Below are 21,500 nucleotides of genomic sequence, written 5' to 3'. Positions count from 1 at the left end.
TGTAGCATCCAGCATTGTTATCCATTATATATTATTCTCATGTTAGATAGCCTAATTCAGGTTATGATACATTGGTATTACTATTTATTCAGGAAGCCTTAAAACGACCTGTAAATATTCATAATCACTCGACAGAGCGCTATTCGGATGAGCTGCCCATACACAGGCAAATTAGGTGCACATATGTTCTCTATTGGTAGAGAGGAATAATCCATATCCATACAACTCTGGATAATCTCCACTAAGACTTTATCCAGAGCGCTACAGGTTGTAGGCCACTGGTTTTACCAAAGACATGGCAGCACACAAGACAATTTTATAGATCCCCTCCATAATATAGAAATAGCTTTCATTATTATTATTATTGTTATTAACACCTACTTTGCATATAATAATTTTAGAAATTGCACAGTTAATTTGAATAGAATTTTAATAGATTTGTTTTAATAGTGGAAATGTCAAATTTCCTGACATGTTAAATCCTATTGACATGTGAAATGATAGTGTCCAGTTTACGAACTGTTGATACTGTTGATGATTTTTTTTTATAGTAAAGAAGCTTTATTATTGGTATGTCATGTTAATTACAAGTATTGTTTGAACTAATATAGATAGGACATAATGAATACTGGAACACTCCATTAATTAAAGTAAGATAAGTTTAGGGTATACATTTCATGGAATAACAGTTTTCTCCTGGTTTATGCTTCCACAGGTCCCTGGGTACAGACAGGAGCGGGTAGAGAAAGGTTTAAAGTTGTTTGCCCAGATGATTAACAATAAAGTTTTCTTACTATCATTTATTCGGACTCTGGAGTCTCAACGCAGTTTTTCCATGCGTGATAGAGGCAATGTGGCTTCCCTCATCATGACCGTTTTGCAAAGCAAATTAGAATATGCCACGGATGTGTTGAAACAACTGCTTTCAGATCTTATAGATAAAAACCTGGAAAGCAAGAATCATCCAAAATTATTGCTGAGAAGGTAAGTCTGGATATATAGACATCTTTATATTGAAGTATATTTAGAGCTGTATAGAGAAATAGACACAAAAGAATGAGGTGACAAGTAGGTTACCATCTGTATAGAGAAGAAAACCTATCACTTCTGCATTTGATTGCATAGTTCTATATCAAAATAGAAGGTGTAATACATAATACAAAATTGTCTTGTAGATTAATAGATTAATAGTAGTAGTGAATAGTAGTGTAATATGTTTGTCTTAATGGGCCTTCTTCAGAAGAGGATTGTGAGATGAAGTTGAGACTAAGAGAAAGCTATAATGCACCACTAATGTAGGGCAAAAATATAAAGCAAAGGTAGCCAATGCTGGTAGGAGGCACATGGCACAACTTCATACCGTATATTATTTATTGTGCAAGGGGTGGAGCATGGCACAGGAGCTCAACCGATATATAAGATAATCCTTAATTCATCTACTACAGTGTTATGCATTGCACACGACATAGTAGTAGTCATTGTTTAAAAGTTACACAGTACAAAGTAAAACAATAGTAGTCTCAGCCTTTAGCCCTTTACCCCAAACTGAGCCATGCTTCTTTGTTTCCAAGCTTTAAAAGTTTTCAAATATTGGTGTATTATAAATGTGACACAAGGCATTTTAGCTTTTTGCAACAATTTATGCAAGATTACTGGTACATTTTGCTTAGTAAATCTCCCGAATGTGCAATTTTACTCATTCTCTATGAGAGTGATGCTAACAGCCAAGTATAGTTCACAACCGTTTCCATATAAAACCATAGACAAGGAATGCAACAGACGTATCCCCAGTAGTGGGTCAATAACCAACCTTGGTGGGACACACTGTATTAATTACTATACTATATTGTTTCAGATAAATTAGTAATAATTAATGTTAATGACCCCCATGAAGTGGGTCAACAACCTTGGTGGGACACACCATATTTCTTACTATAATAATGTTTATGATGAAGTCTGATTAGGAATATGTATTAAAAGATCTATAAGAACCAGCTATTAGGGTAATATGTGTGATCCTGATGACAACTTCCCTTTAAAAGTCATTAAGGCCTTTTCTTGCATGGCCATTATAGGTGCAATTATTGTGATGCATTCTAAAAGCAGACATTGAATTAGCTTTCTACTGTCTTAATGTCTTAACTGAATCATATCCAGTATTATTGTCAAGAATTAGAGGTAAATTCTAGTGATGAGCGAGTATACTCGTCCGAGCTTGATGCTCGGTCGAGTATTAGCATACTCGGACTGGCTCGTTGCTCGGACGAGTATTTGCCCTGCTCGATAACGAGCATTTAATTTAAAAAAAAAAAAGTGAAGAACAGTAAAAAGATACAATTAAAACATTTAATTTAATTGTTTAATTGAAGAAAACAGTGAAAGAACACAGTGCAGAACAGATTGCAGATGTTCGGGAACATCTGCAATCTGTTCCGGAGACACGCGTGCAGAACGGTGTTCTCCGCAATAGTATTTGAAGAACAATATGTGTGAAGAACATATTACAGATGTTTGGCAACATCTGCAAGTTGTTCTCTACACATATTGTTCTTCAAATACTATTGCGGAGAACACCGTGTCTCCGGAGCAGATCGCAGATGTCCCGGAGACACGCGTGCAGAACGGTGTTCTCCGCAATAGTATTTGAAGAACAATATGTGTGAAGAACAACTTGCAGATGTTTCCAAACATCTGCAAGTTGTTCTTCACACATATTGTTCTTCAAATACTATTGCGGAGAACACCGTTCTGCACGCGTGTCTCCGGAACAGATTGCAGATGTTCCCGAACATCTGCAATCTGTTCTGCACTGTGTATTTTCACTGTGCTCGTTAAGTTTATAATTTTACTGAAAAATGCTCGGGTCTCCCATTGATTTCAATGGGGCTCGTTACTCGAAACGAGCACTCGAACATCTGGAAATGTTCGGCTCGAGTAACGAGCACCCGAGCATTTTAGTGCTCGCTCATCTCTAGTAAATTCCCTTCTTGCTAGAAATCTTCTTAAAGTGACAGTCCAGGTAAAACTGAGTGGTGCAAGTGTAGGGCCTGAAGCCGAAGTGCATCTAATATAGATTAAAAGAACACTTATCATAGAACTGCCCCAAGGTTTGGCACATGGAATTAGCTTTTCCTGGAATGATGACCGTGGAGTTAAGGTTTATTGGAGCTTTTGGTGTATACTACAATTGGTTAATATAGTGTTTCTCAAACATATCGAATGCTAATAGTAGAAAACAATACATAATAACTCAGGGCTGCAGTGCTCTGACATACACTGCTGTATAGTAAGAGCTCCATTCCCTGTCACCTGGAATCTCTGCTTATCAGATGCTTATAAGATTACCATCACGTACTGTTAAACATGTTCACATGATAAGAACATTTTGCTGGTATCAATATGTAAATTAGCAGGTAGTGACTATTCATTTTTTCTCTTTTCACTACTTTTTATATAGTATTAGGTTATAACAAATCAAAATCTGTAGATATATTATATAATGTATTTATAGATTATCATTGAAGGCTTTTATATGTGTCAGCCTGTTGTAGCATGAATAAAGACTGATAATCCTATCTGACTCAATGTATAACAATGTATATTTTCATGGTACAATAATATTAAGCATGGTGGTAATAAGGGGTATTACAGCTCTGGTTTTCTTTCTATAGTTGGGAACAACCATGAAACACTGTGGTTTTGAGGGGTGGAGATTCCAATGATTTATAATCCCACCTAAAAATTCTAGTGGTTACATTTTAGGATCTACGATCAGTTAAATACTTTCCATAGACAGCAAGATAGAGACTGACATCTAGTGTTATGAAGAGGTATAACATTCTTCAAAAATAAAGTATTCAGCTTATCAGAAAGACATAGACGTAAAAGATGTACTGTATAATAAAATTCATAATATAATTTCGTACTCTACTGTCTTTACATGTGAGGATTTATAATCCATTTACAATTATAAACTATACAAATGTAGACGTACATTTGTCGACCATTATATTATTCTTTGTTATTCACCATATTCTTATATTAGTCTCTTTCTTTACATTCCTTTACTGAGGCATCTTCCAAAAGCCACATTTTACAGATCTATAGTTAATCTCTTTACCATGAGATGTATGAAGTGACTACTAGAGGAATGCCATGTTGAGACGTGAGAATAGGCAGGGAGGAGGGGAAGGCATAGTCCTCTCTCCATGGTGCACCTTTCAGGTCATTCCTCCTGTACCCTTGCTCACTTTCCCATCTTTTGAGGTCCACGCGATCAGGCTTTTTGCCCATTCTCTCTTTATTTGTGTAGTATACCGTCCTCCTGGCTCACCCTATCACTTTGCCTCTTGGCTCTCTCACTTTCTATCCTGTGACATTCCGACCATTATCATGGGAGACTTCAACAACCCTGTTAACAGTCCTGTTTCCCCATCTGCCTCTCAGCTCTTAGCACTAACTACTTCTCTAGGTCTTTCACAACTCTGCGATTCCCCCACTCATAGTGAGGGAAACATCCTAGACTTGGTCTTCTCCCGACTTTCTTTAATATCTAATCTTACCAATTCTTCCTTTTAGACCATAACCTTCTTTCTTTTACTTTAATAATCTTTCACCTTCTCAGAATCCTTCCACCAATTGTTCATACCGGAACCCATGTCATTAATACTCATCAACACACAGAAACCGTACAGTCTGCACTGTCCCCCATCTCCTCTTTCATCAAACGTGGCTCCTAAGCACTATAATCATACTGTAAGAAGTGCGCTAGATGAGATGGCACCACTCACTATCTGAAATTTTTAACACCGAGGCAGGCAACCTTGGCACAGAGAAAACTCATTTCCTTCAGCAGTGCTCCAGGATCTCCACGTCTGTGGAGAGAATCACGCACATCTGCAGACTTTTTACACTTCAAATTTATGCTCAAAACTTATAACTCTGCCCTTCACCTTGATAAACAGGTCTATTTTACTAATCTAATATCCTCGCTCTCTAACAACCCCAAAAGGCTCCATGATATGCCATGATATGCTTCACTCCTTACTAACCCTAGAGGTGCAGCCACCTGTCACAGACCTTGAGTCTTAAAGGGGTTGACCACCCTACCTTATGTTTTTTGTAATGTGTATGTAAGTGTGGGGGGCAGAATATTAGGTAATTTACCAATATACATCTATCTATAGTTGTGCACCGCTTTCTTGATATGTAAAGTGAAGGCTCCTGTCTTTTACCTCGTCAGCCAGACATTCCTGTCGATAAAATGTCCGTAGATGGAGAGTCATGTGATCTCTAAATGGAGATTTTTCATGGGCAGTAAGAGATCACATGATCCTCCATCTGTGGTCATTTTATGGTCAGAATTGTCTGGCTGATGAGGTAAAAGATTGGAGGCTTCACTTCACATATCAAGAAAGCAGCGCAGAACTTTTAATAGAAGTGTATTGGTAAATTACCTAATATTCTGCCTCCCACACTTATACATACATTATAAAAAACATGACCCCCTTTAACATCTGGCCACCCACTTTAAAGATAAAATTGATTGCATTCGGACATATGATTGCATATGTCCTCCATGATTTGTAAAGTGCTACAGATTTGATGGCGCTATATAAAAATTATTATTATTATTATTATTATTATTGGTAAATTTCTGCATTTCTGTCTTTATATCCTCTACACCTTCAGAGAATGTGCTTTATTTATTACAAGGCACATACATGCTTCATCTTTTTCTAGCATAAACCCTGTGACAGCTCATAGCGTATGTAGATAACAATTATCACTTAGAGTATGCCAGAAAATAGTGCCAAATCTGCTTGGGCAGATGCACCCATATGATGCCCCTGCCATGCTCCCTGACATGGCTGACTACAATTGCCTGTGTAGAATGTCTCTGTAATTTGTACCTTTTTATTGCCAGTTTTTGGGCTCACACGCGGATACATAGCGCTGTATTATGGATCTGTCTAGCACAGATCTGTAATATAGCCATGGACATTACTGTACAGTATTCAAAATATTAGTCTGTTAATGTACAGTATTAAACTCTATCAATATTTCATGTATACTTGATGATACTCGCACTTAAAAGACAGGAATTGGGAGAACATTGTATTCTGTATCACTAAAGACTATTCATACAGGATGGGATTGCCAATATCCTTTCCTCTTTATAATTGAGAAGCAGAATACTAAGGTAATGAGCACAAATTGTTATGTATGCACACTCCATAATCTAAAGAATATCAGGGCAAATTTAATAAGCTCTGTGTACCAGTTTTCTGTCAGACTCTACATATTCTTTCTGGTGCAAACTGCTTGCACAGGTATTGAAAAAGGGTCCGCGCCACATTGGTGTCACACGTGAACCTTTTGTGTCGCGGCTGCACTGTTCTTATTGAGACACAAATTTCTGCATTGAAGGAGGAGTAACAGTGCACATTCATCAGATTTAACATGCAAAGTCTGACAGAACTGTGTCGCACACCCCATGTTAAAGGTGCACCAAAAAAAAGTGGCACACTCTGTCAGGGCAGTGCAGGGAGTGCCAAATTCATGAAGAAATGGTGCCAGAATTCATGAATCTGGCACACAAATTTCACTGTTCTTAGTAAATGTACCCCATTGTTTATATAGAATAAACATTTCTCTAAGAAACTCTTAAAATCTAAATGATATTCTGAAACTTTACCTTATATTAACAAAAAAACTAAAGTAGTTGTTAAAAACATCCAGTAGTGTTACTTTACTTTCAGTAAGGTGTGGCCCATGAACTGTCCTTGGTACTGAACTATGAATTGTATGGTTCCTTAGAAGATTTAATAATTTTCTACAGATCTAGGATATATGATGCAGAGCGAAGATCTGTTATTTGTAAGGCTTAGTGGAGACTTAGGCTCTACAATTTTGGCATTCAAGTGTTTCCAGTGGTGTATGCTTTAAGAAGTTACTTACTGTACCCAGTTAGTCTGAACGCTGGCTTTGTCATTTTCCAGATTTACCCATTATTTATCTATTATTCACTTACAATGGTCTTTTAAGAAAACCCAGAGGACACTAAAGGTCTTCATATAAAGTCAGTATGATAGCAGCTTTAGTGCTAAGACCAAAGCCTTACTTACTGTGCAGGTAAAATGGTAAAGTGTTACAAAGATATGCAGCTATGTACAATTTACTTTACAATAAGTTGCTAGTCCTACTCTGTTTTTATGTTTTAGGATATTTAAACAGTAGCATCATAATGTGTATATTGTATATTGTGTTTTTTTTCTATAATATTATTCTGTAAGGGCGTATCTATATTGAAGTATTGCTTTGTTGTTTTACGGAATATTAATATCTCTGTAATACTAGAACAGGTCCATTGTGTTGTTAAATAACATTTCAAATATTTCTTCATTTAGAACAGAGTCAGTTGCAGAGAAAATGTTGACCAATTGGTTTACATTCCTTCTGTACAAGTTTTTGAAGGTGAGTATTGCATGAAGAAAGTTCTTAAAACTGTATGTAATAAGCACTAATTTGTAAATTATAGTGATGCAACTATCTCTTATTTAGTCAAGTTTAAAGTTGTCCTTATTGAAGACCTATTAATAAATATTTGCCAATGAACTTTATATATCAAATCTATTTCACAAAAGCCTAGATGTCCATGAAAGGAATCTACCTGTCTCGACTCCGATGACAGAAATGAAGAACTTGTGCTTATATGTGTAGTTATGACTTTTTATGTGGAAATGATGTAGAACTGTCCACATTCTCTTTTGTTAATATTATACATGTGGATCCTATAAGTAATATCTAGCAACTAGTTTGTCTCCTCCACGTGATGAGTTGTCCTTGGTCCTAGAATACATACATGTAAAAACACAAAACATAATTACCAAATCCACATCTACAAAAGCAAAAAGTAGCAAGGAAATAACAAAGCTGTCTTCATGTTGGCTTCTACATAACTGAAAGAATACAGAACCACTATATTATCCATTCAACTTGCTAAATGGATCCTCTTATACCTAAATATTATAAATATAAATACTAAATATAAATACTTACATAATAGGTGTGAACATATTGTGGTATATTTATTTGTAGAAATCACCATAGAGAGCTGACAATGGTTATTGACAGCCTTCAGAAATTAAAAAAGAAAATTCTAACTATTTTCCTTGCTGTGCTAGTTTTTCTATATATTCAGTTGGAAGAGGATTTCATACAGTGTCTGCTTCTAGTGTATAAGAAAATGTCACTTTACTATCTATCTTTTCTTGCTGAGTTGTTGATGTTTCGGTAAATGAAAGTTACCCAGAATCGTGTTAACATTCTTCAGTTTATTTACATCATCCAACCAGTGTGGAATGTGCAGTAATTTCATGCAACCCACTCCTCACTGCTGTTCTTCAAACCATCAGAGGTCTGGTATTTGTCCCTGGCACCTGCCATGGCTCTCCGTACCATTAGCTACAAGAAGGATATCAGCAAACAACTCCAGATCTCACACAAGCTGGAAAATGTATCTTAAACAAGTTTACTGAGTCCCACTGTGACTGGGCATTTCTACAGCTTTTGTGCCCATGTAAACATATAATCATCATGTAATTTGTGTCAGTGCCCTGTAATTACCAAGTGATAACCAGGCCACATTTCCAGAAAGATCTGGGCTCATTACCCTACTACAGGTTAACCTTCTAATAGCAGCCATTTTGCATATATTTCCAGACAGCTGTCATAAACATTGAAGTGTGCAGACACATGGCTCGAAGCAGTAACTATTGATTGGCTCGTATCTATTTCCTATCTATGAATCATTTCATATATACACTATGAATGTGGCAATTTCTGGCACTTAATATTTTCTGATACATAATAGAACATAAATCTGCACTCATAAATTGATAAGATTTATTTATGGCTCATATATATTCATCAACGTGAGATATTGGCTGCATTGGCATTTGTCAAACAGAAGACCCAAATGAAAGTGTTGGACTGCAGAAGATAGGTGGCATGCTTGATATTTATGTCTGTACATCAGACTTTTAATTCTATTTCCTGATATACAGGTCAACCTTAAATACAAATCTTGTATACAAGGTAATAACAGAATTCTAATGGATATTAGAATTATAATAACAATGTCCATTGATTTCAGTGTTTTTGATGGTTTCCATTATTGTCTATTTGCATGATGTCTGTTAGGATTCTGTTATTATCATTTTAGTAAAAGCTGAAAATTTAAAAAATTGTAAAATAATTGTGAAACAAAATAAGTTAATTTAAAAAAAACTGTGTTTGAGAAGATCTGAGGGGGTTATATGCCATTTTATAGGACAAATAAAGCAGGTTGGTCCATAAAGGTTCAGACTCTAATCAATTCTTGGCAAAAATTTGGCAAAGCTTTAGTTAAGCAAATTCTAGTTACAAAACTACAATTCTCAACACTCAACTAGATTACTGCTTTGTTTCAGGAATGTGCCGGGGAGCCTCTATTTTCTCTCTTCTGCGCCATCAAGCAACAAATGGAAAAAGGTCCAATTGATTCCATCACAGGAGAAGCCCGTTATTCACTGAGCGAAGACAAGCTTATCAGGCAACAGATTGACTACAAGACACTGGTAATACAACTTTCCTTTACGAGATGTTCTTTTAGAAGTTACTGCCTTCTAAATTTAAAGGGTTTATCTCTTACATCCCCTCCAGTTGCCACACTGCTGATTTTGCCAAGAGAACCCCCTATTAGAAGATTTGAGCATTATTTTAAATAATGCTCAAATGTTCGAATAGTGTATATGGGAAAGGCTTGTCTCATTGAGACAACTCCAAGGGGGTCATTTATCTTATGTCTGGTTTTTTTGGATAGTTTTTGCCTGTCGTTTTTTGTTTTTTTGGTATTTATCAATCACACTTTTTCCTTGTGTTAAATGGGGGCTTTTTTTTAACATTTGCTACACATGTTGCAAAAATGTTGCACAAATGTCGCAAGTAACTTCTTTCCATTTTCTAAGTTTTCCTTAAGTATGGTTTAGTCTGGAGTTTTTCGCGCCAAAAAATGTTGCAAATTTTAGACAACTTGAAATGATAAATGTCACTTGCGACATTTAGCACATCTGGAATAGAAGATAAATGTGTCTTACTGACGAAAAACAAATGTCCAGCAGACATTTCAAAATGTCCCCAAAAAGGCATAAAAATTGCAATGCGCCAAGAAATGTCTCAAGAAAGACAGATAAAACAGATTGAAAAATAAAGATAAATGACCTCCCATAAGTTCTAAGCAAGGGCTTATACTCAAATTCCATCATTGATTGACAGATGTAAAATATAGAATTATATTGTTATTTGGAAGCCAGTAAGAACTCGTTAGCCATTAGATTTTATTCTGGCTTTGTCTTTCTCCTTATTTTAGTTAGTTTATTTGCTATGCCTGGAAATTCACATTTTAATATCTTGAGCTGGACTGGACATTAACGTTTTAACACAACAATTATGGTCTATCTCTTATTCCCAGCAATTTATGTGTACGAGAACCTAAATAGAAATGGAAATAATAGAACTGTCAGAGGCAAATTATTAGCATTTTCCATATAGTTACAGTGACATAAAAATAACTAAAAATAAAAAAATGATAATTAAAATACATTATATTATAAAGGTTCTGTAGTTTGCAGTAAAAGCCCACTGTTTCAATTGTCTTGAACTTTTGTCTTGGGTTTTTGGAAGCCAATGTGGTCATCAAAACCGACTTACATACAGAAACAACATATGCATAATGTTATAATGTACTGATAATGCTAATATTGTAATCCAGTGTGTAAGCAATAAGCCATACATATGAGTGTTTTACTTTCATAGCCACGATTAATCACATGGCTGAAGAAAGATTATTTTATCAATTCTTACCTTTAACATTTTAAACTTAACATGAAGTCCAAAATGCTGTCTTGTTTTGGAAGTTTGGAGAAAAGTAAGTTTTCTTATGAGAAAAGTAATACTCAGCTTATGTTAGTAATCCGAACATACTGTGACCCAAAGTGAAGAACACTTTAGGAATAAGGCTTGTTCTGACTTTTAATTGTGTAACCAAATCTCTTTAAAGTTAAGTAGGATTACAATTTGTAAGGAACTTGTGCGATTTAGAAATTAGTACAGTGCCACTTGAAATAAATAATACCTTTGATAACTGTATGTGTGTCCTGGAATGTTACCGGAATTATACTTGTTGATTTTCTCGTTTTAAAATATCTGGCAAAAACTTTAGTCAAATGAATTGTGAACAAAAGTTTGTTGAGGTGAACTCAGGTGATCACTGGCAAGTCTGTCCCCTGCCTTGGGTCTTGACTGCAGCACACACTTGAAATGTTTTTATCATATTCAGAAGTTTTTTGTACTGTGTGTCGCTCAGAGTACATTACAAGTCTTGGAAACTAATTGAAATCCCACCAGGTTCTTTAAATGAATAGGTCAAATTACAGAGAGCTGGCTGTGTCGGAATTGATGAATAGGATGTTCTGCTGTAGATGATAGATACCCACCTATGATGAAAATGAATGAACGAGAAAACACATGAAGCTCGAGGAAAGAAATACCAGAGCCATCAGTCCAGAAAACAGACTATCTTTTAAATATTAACATGTCATTTGCAACTGTTATTTAAATAAATCAGAAAGTAGTTGGAATGGACAAGTTCCTTGAAGCGCGGTGTCTTCACTAATATCATTCTTGAAAGCTAGTATACCATTAAGGAGCTCTTTTCAAATACCAACTCCTGTAAATTGAATTCTGTTCTAAGCAGATATTTGGTATGCTGTAGATTTTTCTTGTATATGAATGCGGTAATAAATTGGAAGACAACTTTATAATGTATGATGAGACGGCAGAGCTGAAATTGCACAAATCATTTAATGGCTGTATAGGTCCTATAACTGCACGTATATGGCCCAATGCTATATAGAAGGGCTATATTTATAAAGAGTTACCAATAAAGCATTTTCTGTAAAATCACAGATTGTTAGGTAAATCGAAAGAAGCTTATGAAGTGCCCTTCTACCTCATTGGCTTCTTGTAATACACACATATATTAATTCACCTTATATTTAATTTTTCTCTTTAGGTCCTCAACTGCGTTAATCCTGATAATGTGAACAGTCCTATGATTCCAGTGAAAATCCTCAACTGTGATACAATTACTCAAGTAAAGGAGAAAATCCTGGACACCATATTTAAGAACCTACCTTGTTCACATCGACCTAAGGCAGCTGACATGGATCTAGGTAACTGAATATCACTTGCTGATATTAGAGACAGTACAAGTGGGATGTGCTGATAATTATATAGGTTACCATCTGTTGACAGTAAATTTGTGTAAAATTACATATTTATCCAAATTTGACCATTTAACCATGCTACATTAACTAGTTACTACAGAAGTAAAGAGTTGTCATCTATGGAAGAAGAAAAGAAATGTGTTACCCCAGAAGTATTTAAAGGCATGATCTTAGAATGACAATGTAAATTTCTTATAGTAAGAATGGAGCCATATTCTCATGGAGCATATGTTCTGCTGCTCCATGTATACTTTATGGGACTTTTGGAGATACTCCCCATTTAGAGCACAATGTACTAGAGTAGCTATCACCAAAGATTATCTAGTCTGTATTAAACCAAAAGGCTACTATCGTTTGCTGCAACTACAAAATACATTTTTCATGACCACTTCACTAATTCCACATTTTATTCAGAATTAGTTTGTCTGTGTATGACTGACAATAAAAGTCTGCTGCCCATTGTATTCTCCCAAAGCAAGTAGCAATGAAAAAGCTTGTTATTGGCAATGTCCTTGGCTTTTATTAAGGATATTCTCTGAATTGGAGCTTCCTGCAATACTTGAGGTAAAGAAATTCAGCAATTCATGTATGCAGTGAAAGATACACTATCTTCCGAATGAAATATAAAGAGTTCACAGCTGCTGTCTTCAGAGTTTGCCTTCACCGGCACTTCTGATTGGAAGGAGAGATAAAGATAATGGGATTTTTACTTACCTCTCTCTACAAGGTAGAGCAGAAACAGATTGGATGAAGAGTGTCTGTCTTCGGTGTTCCCGCTTAAAGGAGCTCAGCGATCTGATGACAATGTATAGGCCACACTTCCCTTTTCTTAGACTTGTTGAATATGAATCTCTTATGGAGGTCACCTTTAGCAGAGTTTCCTAAGCCATTTATGAGATCATTCATTAGAAAGAGAGACATTATGGAAAAATAGTCTTTAAAGTGTTCTTCTACAATAATATATTTTTAATCAAGTTTGAAATACTATGTAACCTTGAAAGTTGAGCTACGAGAATATCTTACCATTTCTAATATAATGTACAGCATTCACTGCAGCACACCATTTCATTTTTTTTTTATTGTTCCTTGACACTTTAAAATAGTACAGTCATTTGTGTTTCCATTTGTAATGTTAGGTTATAGAATAAAAAGGCAGTAATTATATTGGTAATCTACACATAATATAGACATATAAATGGAAATGTTATTAGTGTCATTGATATAATAAAACATGAACATAGGAATCTTATTAGGATAATGGTGCTTTAATATCATGCAAATCATTTAAAGTAAATATAAGTCAGTCAATCATCAGTGAAATAAAGACCATGGGGAGAGCTGATCTGAATGCTGGCTCTAGCAGAGTCCACATTGGATGATAGAGCCATAGCTTATTGCACAGGTAAGTGGCATCCCGTGCATAGAGCCTGGACCGGTGCACAAGATGGAGCTACCTCTTGTGTGCTTATGGTTCAAAGACTGTACAGGGAAATATTAATTTATCAGTCTTGTAACCAGCATGGCCCTCATCCTATATAGGTCTCAGCTTCCCCATTCTCTAAATGAGAGTGTCAACTGTTTTGTTACTGATAGGCTTCCTTTTATGGAAACAAACAAAAAAGTCAGGCAACTACTCATGAACTACTCGATAAAATTTTAAAAAACTTGCTGGGTCCGGGTTTGATTACTGAACACCAAGCACCAATCGCAAGTGTTGACTGTTTAAAAGGAAGTGGCAAAACTTCCATTAATTAAAAGTAGATCTGACTCCATACTCATGGCGTTGTCAACACTGTACATTATGCCTCTGAATGTTATCTCTACATGCCTCCTTGATGTCCATACACAGGGGCCCAAAATTGATTCAATTAATTATTTTAAACATCTTACTGAAATATTTTTCCAAAAACAATTCCAGTGTGTCATTAGTCATGGTCTGTCTCCACTGTTACAGTTCAGTCTTATTCAAGTGATGGGGTAGAACTGCATGACATGGTCTAAGGACACGAATGCTGCTTTCGCCTTAAAGAGAAAAATGACTTTGTATTCAGCGTCATGTTCCATTGGACTGCAGTACTTTTAAAGGTTATAGGCACAGATATTTTAGATATTATACATATTTTTCAGAATGGAGACAAGCAAGCGGAGCTCGAATGATCTTACAAGATGAAGACATTACCACGAAAATAGAGAACGACTGGAAGAGATTGAATGTTATTGCACACTATCAGGTTTGTGATTCATTTCCAATTTCATAAAAAAAATCATTTGAATTTGTTCTCCACATTTTATATATTCCTGACTTATTAGCTTCCTCGATAGATAAGCTGCAGGTACCTAACCTTACCACTAAACAAAGAATAGATCTGTTCTTCCGGCTCCATTCTCTATATAGCTTTCAGAGCCACAGGCTCAGTTTCCCCACTGATATGATAGTAATGAGCTATCCTATAGATGTGTTATCAATGTATAAGTTAAAAATCCCTGTCAAAGGATTTTATTTATTTTAAATAAAACGTATGAATTATCAAGCGTTTGTTGCCAGTGCCACCAAATCTTTCTGATACAATTTAAGATATATTACATCATTATCATTATGGTCTTATAGTCTTTCTCAATAGAGATGGGTGCCAGTTAAAATGGATTCCATGGAAAAGGGAACCTGCTTTATGCACTTATGGTAGCGTGTTAGATTTCCATCAGGGAGTTACTTATCTACTATTTGAAACGGTTAACTAAAGTTACAACTTCCATTTGTGAAGATTATTAAAAGCTCTACTTTTAGAGACTGATAAGTTGAACGCTGAAAGCATGAACGTCTTCTCCTCTCTGTCATCATATATTTACCTGGTTTGAAGTTGTCATAATTATGTGCAATTAACTTGTACTCGCACTGAAAATTCCAATGTCATTAGGCCCCTTAATGTAGGTGTACATAAAAGCACATTCGCACAAATTTTACTTAAAGTAACAGAAATGTGAACAAATTAACTACTAAAATATATCTATAGACTTTTAAAATATGAAATTAATGCAAAAATTGTTATAAGCAATTATAATGGAATTTATTGAACCTTTGCTTAGAGGTATAAAACTTGTGCATGCCTGTGCTGAATCCCAGCACCTCTACATAACTATATATTTACTAACTAGATTTAGCCAAATAGTATGTTAATATACATACAGCTGGGTGAGTGACAGGTTGCTGACTGACAGTCAACTGTTTTAGTTGCCCATAGCAACCAATTATATCTCAACTTTTTAGAAACATAAAACTTTCACTATAGGCAATGATGTCAGTTTTGTTAAAGAAGGCCTATTGTGGACTACATTATCAACAGTATTTTATACAGTATGGGCAGCACTCTTTCAGTGATTTAACCATGCATCCATAGGAAAGAGGAAGAAGCTGCAAGGTAGAAGTAACTAATACTTTTTACGACTAAATGTTCATGAAATTGTATTTTGCATAGTTTGTAAGGTCTCAATGTGCTTGCACAGTATTCATGCATTGCTAGAAGTAAAACTCCTGTGTAAAGAACTATTCAGGGTTATATTAGAAAAACATTGCACTCAAACAATAAGACATTTATTATGCAATTCACAGATTAAAAATGTGTTTTACTGTGGATAATCAGGAGTAATAACAGCAGAGGCTCATACTATAAGCCAAACAGTGTATGTAACTGGATGTGGCACAGCATTGAGTGCTGAATATTTCTTCTTTATAACAACATAGACACTTTGGGTTTGAAACATTCACATTCCTATAGAATAATTGCAAAGTGTAAACTGCAGATGAAAAGAATAGAGAAAAACCTTCCCTCCTCAGTCCATCTGCCAATCACCCTGCCTCTCTCCCAAATGCTGCTGGCAAAGTTTTCTGCTGCCTTTGCCAGCCCAGAACATGATAAAATCTCACGTTGTTCATTAATGTGCAAATAATTTTGGAGATAAGCCGACTAGCCTCTAAAACAAGAGCCCTGGGTGATGTTCTGGTGCCATTGCTAAATTAAATGTCAGGGTGTTGTCTCTTAGCATGGGGCAAAAACTGGAAATGAAAAGCAGATTAGAAAGTAATTACCATCAGAGAGGAAATCATAAGGATTAACATTTGTTGCTTGAAGGTCAGAGGAGACACAATACTTTATTGTATGAGTATATAGTAGAGCCACAAGTATGCAGTGACCACTTGTGCTTATATGGAATTTATCTTTTATAAAAATAAAAATCAGGTTTGTCTAGTCGCGCAATGAAGTTCAAAATGTTTACAGAAGAGTGAATATATACAGGGACAGATTTACCATATATACTCGAGTATAAGCTGAGTTTTTCAGCACAAAATTTGTGCTGAAAAACCCTAACTCGGCTTATACTAGAGTCTATATAAAAGAAGGACCCAAGCGCCATCGAGTAGTGTTAATTTTTTTTTCTACAGGGGCTGGCAGGCTGTATACTACAGAGGCTGACTGGCTATATATCACCATAGGCTGGTAGGCTATATAATACAGGGAGATGGCTGGCTATATACTTCAGGGGGCTGGCAGGCTATACACTACAGGGGGCTGGCAGGCTAAATACTACAGGGGGCTGGCTGGCTCTATACTACAGGGGGCTGGCTGGCTCTATACTACAGTGGCTGGCAGGCTCTATACTACAGTGGCTGGCAGGCTCTATACTACAGGGGCTGGCTGTCTATATACTACAGGGGGCTGGCTGGCTATATATTGCAGGGGGCTGGAAGGCTGTATATTAGAGGGGCTGGATGGCTATATACTACATGGGCTGGCAGGCCATATACTACAGGGGCTGGATGGCTGTATACTACAGGGACTGGCAGGCTATATATTACAAGAGGCTGGCTGGCTATATACTACTGTGGCTGGCAGGTGATATACTACAAGGGGCTGGTAGGCTATATACTACTGGGGGTTGGCTGGCAGTATACTATAGGAGCTGGCTGGCAGTATACTATAGGAGCTGGCTGGCAGTATACTATAGGAGCTGGCAGGCTGTATACTACAGGGGCTGGCAGGCCATATACTACAGGGGCTGACTGGCTATATATCACCATAGGCTGGTAGGCTATATAATTCAGGGAGATGGCTGGCTATATACTTCGGGGGGCTGGCAGGCTATACACTACAGGGGGCTGGCAGGCTAAATACTACAGGGGGCTGGCTGGCTCTATACTACAGGGGGCTGGCAGGCTCTATACTACAGTGGCTGGCAGGCTCTATACTACAGGGGCTGGCTGTCTATATACTACAGGGGGCTGGCTGGCTATATATTGCAGGGGGCTGGCAGGCTGTATATTAGAGGGGCTGGATGGCTATATACTACATGGGCTGGCAGGCCATATACTACAGGGGCTGGCTGGCTGTATACTACAGGGACTGGCAGGCTATATATTACAAGAGGCTGGCTGGCTATATACTACTGGGGCTGGCAGGTGATATACTACAAGGGGCTGGTAGGCTATATACTACTGGGGGTTGGCTGGCAGTATACTATAGGAGCTGGCTGGCAGTATACTATAGGAGCTGGCTGGCAGTGTACTATAGGAGCTGGCAGGCTGTATACTACAGGGGCTGGCAGGCCATATACTACAGGGGTTGGCAGGCTATATATCCACAGGGGCTGGCAGGCTATATACCACAGGGGGCTGGCTATATACTGGGAGGCTGTGACCAATGCATTTCCCACCCTTGGCTTATACTCATGTCAATAGGTTTTCCAAGTTTTTTGTGTTAAAGCCAGTTTGGCTTATACTCGAGTATATACGTTACTTAACTTTATTTTTAATAATATGTAATAATATTTTTGTAATATGTAAATTAACAGCAGATGCTACTGAGGCGTGAAGTAGCCTTAGCTCCCAGTGCCCGGTCAGGATAGTACACACCCCAGTAGCCTCTGCAGTTAATTTACATATTACTAAAATAAAGTATTTAATAAGTTAGGTTCCAGGATTATTAAATTACAGAAGAGGGCAGAGGAAGGTAGGAGGAGTATACCACCAGATCTACTTCTGATGGCAGACTCATTACGGTAGGTTTCCTTTCAGAAGCTTCTTGAATTTAGGCAGTGGTATGTTAGGCAGATTTATCAAATGCCCTACAATATTGTTTATTCTGGCCTATTAGGAACATTCCTTATTTGTTTTTCTAGTTTTGTTTTATGTAGAATGGTTTGATTTATAGTAAAAAAAAAAGCACTGCAGAATTAATTTATGTTTTATTGTATCCATGTGTCCTTACAGCTTTTCTTTATGTAAATTATCGCATTCAGTGTTTTTAATGGTCATTACAAATGTAATTAAGGTTAGTGCATTAGTTATAATAATCATGATGAGAGATGAGAATATTAAAAAAAGGAATTTTAATGTCATGGTTCAGTAAAGAGTTTTCAGAACAATCTACTGCTATAACCTTACCCCTGAATATGTATCTTACTATGCATCTGAGCTGGCACACTGTCCCAACAGTTCAGCTATTCATACTCCTGGGCCCATGATTATCTAACATTCAGGCAGCATCTCCTGAAGAGATGTTTCTTTTCTTGTATTTTATCACCTCTATAGCTAAGATAAAATTCTCAGTGGGAGAATACATAAGAAGACCTATACTTGGAATTATTCTTATTATACATTTATGTGACAAGCTTTGGCTTTTATTGTTGTATATGTTGTAATAAAAGTTTGTCAACTCTGTGGAAGGATATTTTTCAAAATAATAGCATATAGCAAGTTAATTCTCATGGATTATTGGGACAAAATGAAAACTTTATATTTTTGTGTTTTGTTTTCTGCATTAGTTAATGTTTGCTGCACATTTTATGTGATCTGTTCCTAGTTACACAGCATCCAGTGTATATCACATATAAGCATAGAGTACTTTGTGGAGACCATGGTTTCAAGTAAAAGCTATCTCCTGCTGTGTGCCAACCTCTAGTGCCAGGCCTAATGCTACAGTGTTGTTCAGCAAGATTAAATGTATTATTGCTTACAATCGATGGTATTATCACGTACCCAGTAATAACACCAAAATGACATGCTTCAGAAGCCTATTATTTTGACATTTCTCTATATAGCTCTGCCTTATGGCTGTTGCTGTTTGATTATTCATTTTTCCTGTGTTCTGTTGCAGAGGAAATGGCAAAATGCAGTTGCCTAGTGATAATTAATTTTCTTTATTAAAAAAGAAAAATGTTATTACAGTGATTTAAAAAAATGCAGAGAGCATTAATACAGAGATTTCACAAAAATGCAGAGTTTAGCATACATCCAGGTGTAAAATGAATACCAATATTAAATCATGTTTAAATAGTGTACAGTAAGTCATATTGTATATTGACTCTCAGAACAAAATTATATTGTATTATTAATTTAATAATATTTATAATCCATAAAAGGTAGGTACAAGAGCAGAACACAGTCTACATAGGTGCAGATGCACCCTGCCTTCTACTCTTGTGTCTTCGCATTCCTAGTACAGTCTAGGTCTAAAAAAAGTTTTTATACTGTACAGTCCAAAATGGCAAAAACTATTGGATAGATCACACTCTAGTATAATAGTAAATGGTTCAACAAGCCTTTAACTCACAAGTAGTGTAATGTATCCTCTTTAGATTAAAAAAAGAAAAGGAGAACTAAAGGCAGTATAGGGGTACAATGCAAAAATAAAAGACATTATGGTCAAAATGAGATGCAAGTTATAAGGTTGAGAAAGGGAAGGGCACAAGTTTTGGAGATTTTTAACACATAAAAGCTCATGCACATGAATTGCATCTTATGTATGAGCCGTTAGAAAAAAATGAGATGTGTGCTAGCTGTTGAAATGATGAAGTCATGTCCCCATTTATTTCTATGGGCTCACACAGCTATGTTTTCCATGGACCCATGTATGAGCCGACTGCCCATGATGTAAATTATAGGCCAGGTCCTATTCCTGACTGCGTTAGCTGCTCTGGTAGTCTCTTCTGTAAACGACCTGTGAGCAGACCTCAGATGTGAAAGTAACCCAATATTGTATTAGGAATTAAGCCATTGACTCATGAATATTTTTATTTCATCAACAGGTTCCAGATGGGGCAGTGGTAGCACTGGTATCTAAACAGGTCACCGCTTACAATGCTGTAAATAATTCTACTGTGTCAAGGACGTCTGCCAGTAGATATGGTAGGAAAGCACACATTTTTAAATTATTTTAATGGCAAGGTTTTCATCTTTTCACACTTTACATAAGTTTCAGTTTTTTGTGGTCCCAAAGGCATGGATATGAGACCGCTGGAAAAAAAAGTTGCAATGCAATACACTGCTAAAAATACTATGAGTGAATCGAGCCTCACATTTACACATGGAAATCACATCTTTTTTGGGGGGGCTTTTTAATGGTTTTGTAAAATTCAGACAGTACTTCTGAATACTGAAAGAAATTCATTTAAGACACTTTAAAAGCTTACAGAACTACTCAGCTGCGTGAATAAAGTTAATAAATTATGTGAATTCTGGCAAGGAACATCTTACCCATTGTAGAGGTTGGGTGTAATTGTCACCTAACATTTCATTGAACAGTTTCCCTGTTGGCTTCTACTACTAATCTTCACAAGAGTCCCTTTGACTCAACATCATACCCCATACATTGTCTTGTGATTAGTATACAGCACATATTAGATCTCTGCCATTCATACAGGGCATGTGTAGACTGTGCTAAATTGCACTTACAGAAAGATGTGCTCCGCTATTGCCAGGAGAATAACCATCAAGTGCCCAAGCCAAACACAGTTTGCTGGAATATTAATTGGCTATGACAGTAGCTATTATCCTACTCTGATTCCCCATATTAGTGTTATGTGTATACTGAGGACAGTTAATGTCACTTTTAATATAGATGTCTACTTTGATGTATAACACAAGTTTTATGTCTTCTCTTCACTTGTGGCTAAAATGAGATTAATTACAGAAATTATCATTCAAAAACCACCAGTGAGAGTTATAAACTCTATCATTGTATGGTCACATATCTTTCAATGCTACCAGTGCATCTATTGTAGGACAGATTAAAATACTTTCTTTCAATATTTTAGGGCTACAGCCAGAACATCTAATGACAGCAGCTGAAGAGGGTGCTTCATTTCAGATACCCATATTCTTGGCTCTTTAGCACCTAG

The 21,500-nt window shown here is 36.5% G+C and overlaps 1 protein-coding gene across 1 annotated transcript in view; it reads left to right on the top strand.

The window, feature by feature from the left end:
• PLXNA4 (plexin A4) overlaps positions 1-21,500 on the top strand; it is a 467,309-nt gene that overhangs the window by 409,201 nt on the left and 36,608 nt on the right. Inside the window, exons 22-27 of the mRNA XM_072147475.1 lie at positions 716-984; positions 7,410-7,476; positions 9,474-9,620; positions 12,116-12,275; positions 14,457-14,560; positions 20,409-20,508. Coding sequence (XP_072003576.1) covers positions 716-984; positions 7,410-7,476; positions 9,474-9,620; positions 12,116-12,275; positions 14,457-14,560; positions 20,409-20,508 — 847 coding nt within the window. The remainder of the gene's footprint in view (positions 1-715; positions 985-7,409; positions 7,477-9,473; positions 9,621-12,115; positions 12,276-14,456; positions 14,561-20,408; positions 20,509-21,500) is intronic.

The sequence above is a fragment of the Engystomops pustulosus genome, chromosome 4 (assembly GCF_040894005.1).
Source record: "Engystomops pustulosus chromosome 4, aEngPut4.maternal, whole genome shotgun sequence".
Lineage (NCBI taxonomy): Eukaryota > Metazoa > Chordata > Amphibia > Anura > Leptodactylidae > Engystomops > Engystomops pustulosus.
Note: the sequence above shows the minus strand (reverse complement) of the source record. Positions and strands in the feature narration are given on the sequence as shown.